The sequence below is a fragment of the Octopus bimaculoides genome, chromosome 17 (genome assembly GCF_001194135.2).
Source record: "Octopus bimaculoides isolate UCB-OBI-ISO-001 chromosome 17, ASM119413v2, whole genome shotgun sequence".
NCBI lineage: Eukaryota > Metazoa > Mollusca > Cephalopoda > Octopoda > Octopodidae > Octopus > Octopus bimaculoides.
The window spans coordinates 33,692,731-33,698,289 of record NC_068997.1 but is presented as its reverse complement, the minus strand read 5'-3'; the positions used below and the strand labels follow the sequence as shown (position 1 = coordinate 33,698,289).

At 38.5% G+C, this 5,559-nt stretch overlaps 1 protein-coding gene across 1 annotated transcript in view; it reads right to left on the bottom strand.

The window, feature by feature from the left end:
- Window positions 1-2,572: 2,572 nt before the first annotated feature.
- LOC106871118 (alkyldihydroxyacetonephosphate synthase, peroxisomal) overlaps window positions 2,573-5,559 on the bottom strand; it is an 85,881-nt gene continuing 82,894 nt past the window's right edge. The window contains exon 20 of the mRNA XM_014917430.2: window positions 2,573-3,193. Coding sequence (XP_014772916.1) covers window positions 3,060-3,193 — 134 coding nt within the window. The 3' untranslated portion in view covers window positions 2,573-3,059. The remainder of the gene's footprint in view (window positions 3,194-5,559) is intronic.

Sequence of the window (5,559 nt, the reverse complement as noted above, 5' to 3'; positions counted from 1 at the left end):
CGTCTTCTTCTAAGCCTGCCAAGGCGGCCTCCACTAGCCAGGTAATGGATATTTTCAACAGCATATTCAGCACCCTTATCTTGACAAGGCGTTGGCCGCTATAGCTAGGGATTAAGAAAATGTTGTCATTCTTCAAAGTGGTTGCGGAATTGCATCTAGCTTCTTCTTCCGTCCCAAATCTCACCTCAATGGTTCCAAACTTCTTTCCTCAAGTGATGTGGGTCTTTTGTTCCCACACGTGCCCAAGGCATTTTTGTACTTCGCTCTCAGGAGCATTTTCCACCCAGCGAGACTTGACTCCGATGCAATGGTATGTGACCGTGCATCTTGCGATATTTTCTATCACGTCAGATGGAAGGTTTAGAGCTACCCTTCTCCCATTTCTTTTTACAATTTTTCTTGCAAATTCTAATTCCTCATCTATGTGGAAATGCTCCATATTTCTCACCACTGACACAAAAGACAGGGGCAATATTTGCATTTTCATGTTTTATTTCTGTTGTATTGCTGTTGCTGCTGATGGTGTTGTTATTGCTAATGATGATGCTGATGATGCTGATGATGATGATGTCACTGCTGCTGCTGTTGCTGTTGTTGTTCTCTTTGCTGACACCGAAAGTTTTGACATTGCTTAGAGATGAAACATTTGTCGCCTCGGTGACATCATTAAGTTTAGGCCATTCGATGCTGATATTCTCAATTCTTTTCTTGTTCTCAAAATCTGTCGACAAGGAACACATTTCTTTGTTGAACATTATGATGGCTTCTTTATCAGCCATCTTTGAAAAATTACAGAAAACTGCAAAATGTTTGTTTTTGCCGAAAGCAGTTAAAATTCAACAGTGGGTGTTTCTACACAAAAATACTATTTGCACAATCCAGACAATCTCAGAAATGTAATGATAACAACAGAAATGAAAAGCTTACAAACACCTTTTCAACTTACGAAACACCAAATTTCCATGACTTCACAGTAGGGCAGCCATAATAATAATAATAATAATAATAATAATAACATGTACATGTTTTGTCTTTGTACAAAAGATGAGCTACAGAAATATTCTGCTCAATACCACAGATTTACTGGTTAGTTGTTTCACCATAACTTCTTGAGCATGTCCCTTGGTGGCTGACAATATGTGCATCTCTGATCATAAGCAAGATAGTGGAGGGGCATCATAGTCGTGTATTAAAAGGAATTCTTTGGGGTTCGAATAATTCACCTCTGGAAACATGGATATTTTGTTTATCATCCTTAAACAAAACTTATTCAGCAACCTTTTGCCTAGGATGGGCTACTCAACCTGAAGAAAATTGTAACATGACCTGCGAGGTCATGTGCTGTCTATCTTGATATAAAGTCACCATGTCACGCATGTGTGGCTGTGATGCATGTACTTGCTATAGTCATGGGTAGTCATGACAGGTATATTGGGCTTCATATATTTGTACCCCATTGTGACTTTGATGGCATGCATTGCTCTCTCACTCAATAATGATAATAATCCTTCCTACTATAGGCACAAGGCTTGAAATGTGGGGGAGTGGGATAGTCGATTACATCAACCCAGTGCTTGACAACTGGAGCTTATTTCGTCAACTCTAGAAGTATGAAAGCCAAAGGGGATGTTGCTGGAATTTAAACCTAGAATATAAAGACAGACGAGATACTGCTCTGTGCTTTGTCCAGCAAGCTAACAACTCTACCTGTGAGCCTTGGTAATAATAATAATAAGAAGAAGAAGAAGAATAAAATGCCCTGATGCAGTACCAGGCAGTGGCTCTCATGACTTCTGATCTTAATTGATTGGAAGTGTTATCATGTACATTGCTTTGTCTTGGTATAAAAGATAGGCTACAGCAAATAATCTGCTCAATGCCACAGATTTGCTTGTCAGTTGTTTGACTTTAACCAGTTGAGCATGTCCCTTGGTGGCTGACGATATGAGGAGCATCATAGCCATGTGTTGAGAGGAATTCTTTGGGGTTTGAATAATTCACCTTTGGAAACATGGGTGTTTTGCTCAACATCCTTAAACAAACCTTATTCAGGGACCTTTTGAGCGGGATGGGCTACTCAAACAGAAGAAAATTCTAACTGGGCCCCACCTGCGAAGTCATGCGCTGTTTATCTTGATATGAGATCACCGCATCGCGTACATATGGTTGTGATGCATGTGCCTGGTGTACCTTTATTAGTCATGATGGGTATATTGGGCTTTGTATATTTTACCCCAGTGTCACTTTGATGGCATGCACTGCTCTCTCATTCAATAATAATAATAATAATAATAATAATAATAATAATAATCCTTTCTACTAAAGGCACAAGTCCTGAAATTTTGTGGGAGGGGGCTACTTGATTACATCAACTCCAGTACTCAACTGGTGCTTAATTTATTGACCCTGAAAGGGTGAAAGGCCAAGCTCACCTCACAGAATCTGAACTCAGAACGTCAAGACGGATGAAATGCTGTTAAGCATTTTGCCCGGTGTGCTAACAATTCTGCCAGCTTACCACCTTAATGATGAAATGATGATGATGATAATAATAATAATAATAATAATAATATTCGTTGTTATTGTTATTTCTTTATCAACTCTGTAACATTTGAAACCAGGAATATAAAATACTATAAATCAGAATGTACAAAGTTCTTTGTTCCAATGATAATTAAACCAATAATTATTCCTATAGTCATATCACTTCAAGTTTACGACTGTAGTGAGAGAATGCTGCAATAGTCACTTCTTTCCAAATGTTATTGGCAATTTATGAATCTCTAAGAACAACTGTACTGGATTTTCTGCACGGAATAACAAATAATAATGTTTATTTTAAATAGTCCAATACCACAGAAAGAAAACAGGATGTTGTGACATTCATGACTTAGTCAAGAGCGTTTAGTAATATAGGTATAGTGACATGACTTCAACCAGAGCAAAAGCTGTTTCTTCCATTGGCATGAAGCCTAGAATGTTTTGGAGTAGAAGCAGGATTTTGTGACATCCATATCTTCCTCAAGAGAAATAAAATTTAATTAGTATGTCAGCCAGTATCAAAGATTTGCCATCAATAAGTTACTGTTGCCAAAAATATTGTCAGGATCAATGTAAGCTTTCACAGCACGCAACGCACCAATACCAATATCTCCTATGGTATTCTTCAGCCACTTCTTCCGGACTTTGCCCACTGAAAATACAGAGAAAATACTAAATAGAATATGGACACAATGATGGAATACAATAGAGTGTGTTAAGGTAAAAACAGTAGAGAATACAGTGGTGTATGGTAGCAGTTGGAGGTTATCATAGTTTATCTTAGCAGAAGTTGTTAAGGCTTTCCCCACCCATGATGAAGGAAGGGGATTGACCTGCAAGAGTCCTGTGCCGGTGCTGCATAAGTACTCATGCCAGTGCCATGTAAAAGCACTCGTGTAGTGCCACATTAAAAGCACCCAGCACACATTGTAAAGCAGTTGACATTAGGGAGGACATCCAGCCATAGAAACCAAACCAAATCAGACGGGGACCTAGTGCAGCTCTCCAGCTTGCCAGTTCTGGTCAAACCATCCATGCTAGTATGGAAAATGGAAGTTAAAGGGTGGTGGTGGTGGTGGTGGTCGTGGTTGTGGTGGTGGTCGTCGTCATCATCATCGTCGTTGTCATCATCGTCGTTGTCATCATCGTCGTTGTCATCATCGTCGTTGTCATCATCGTCGTTGTCATCATCGTCGTTGTCATCATCGTCGTTGTCATCATCGTCCTTGTCATCATCGTCGTTGTCATCATCGTCGTTATCATCGTCGTTATCATCGTCGTTGTCATCATCGTCATCGTGGTCGTGGTGGTCATGGTGATGGTGGTCGTGGTGGTCGTCGTCAACGTGTGATGATGATGATGATGATGAATATTAGGTATAGTAGTATATTGTCATTGTTAGTGTTCAGGTCAACATCAATCTGTGCTGAAGCAGGTCCTGTGATCAAAGACATTCCAACTATAACTGACCAATATTTCTGTATATTTAAAGTCATAATGACCAAAGAGTACTTCTTTTTAAGGTGAGAGAGTATGGTTTACCAGAGATTTGGTTACTATTTCTAGCAGACTGAGAAATTGCATTGAAGTTGCTTTGTGGAATAATGATGTGTTGTAAGTGGTAGATATAGTGACATCAGATCTATATATTGGTATCGTTGTCTACTTTAGTATGGTTGTTGTGTAGTTTGTATCAAACAAACATACAATATGTAAATAGTCAAACAACCAGATACAATCCACAGACGCATGCCTCTATCTAGTTGAAGATCACACTGCACACTGCAGCATGCAGTGGTTTGTCATAAAGAGCAGTGATTCTCAACCATTTTTTGCCTATGGACCCCTGTGATTCCTATTTTATTCAGGTGCCCCCCACCCCACCCCGCTTAGCCATTTCATGTTTTAAAAAGTCCTATTATACTTTTATAATTAAATGTTATTAAGAATTGTATTAAATTGTTAAGATATTTTGTGTATTGTAGAATTATAACCAGTTAATTATTGCACATAAATTTTAACAACAAAACCTTACATGGATCTCCAACAGCCAAATGGACACTGGTTGAGAACCACTGATGTAGAGTTAAGTATGGTCATCCAAGAATATTTCACTCTTTCCACTATCATTTCTATTCCTGTATGCTATAAACTTTGGTAGTAGTTGAACCATTTTAGGAAGGTGCAATAGTAGAGTTGGGGGTGGGGCGTGTGTGTGTGTGTGTGAATATGTAATTGTATAGTTTGGAACAAAGTATATTTGTGCATGTCCAGGTAGTCTTTGATTTTTGAATATTTTCATTTCATTGAGTAAGATGGTCCGTGGATGTGGTTAGTATGTAGCCTATAACTATATAGTGCATCCAGATACTTCAATGTGACATTATAAGACTCTTTCAGCAAATTGTTAATGGAAGAATATAAATCCAGGGATAATCCAGATTAAGTCTGCATCATTGTGATAAGAAGATATGCAATAAACAGTTTCAATTTAGGCACAATGCCAGCAATTTTGAAGGAACTGGCTAGACTATCACATTGAACCCAGTACTTATTTTCCAGTCTGGCACATATTCTAATAGTCACTTTTGCTGAACCACTAAAGTTACAGGGATGAAAACAAACCAACACTGGTTGTCAAGTGGTGAGACATGCACTGACACATAGTCAGTGTCTACTCCATTCTGTTCTTCTAAGGTGTGTATCCTTATGTGCACATGCGTTTGTGTCCTTGACACAAACGCAATCTTAGAAGAACAGAATGGAGTAAGTGGAGCAAGACCACACGAAAATGATAAGTGTCGCTGAAGAGGTCACAGATGTGTGACGAAAGATTTCCGGACAATAGACACGAGTTAAAATAATAAAATAAGAACAGTAATAAATGAATGAAGAAGAAATATATAGTGTGTGTGTTTATTTGGCAAAAAAAAAAAAAATGACCATCCCGAAGATGATGATGATGATATATAATCATAAATATATAGGGATTAGCAGTAGCCTGCTTCTCCAACATAC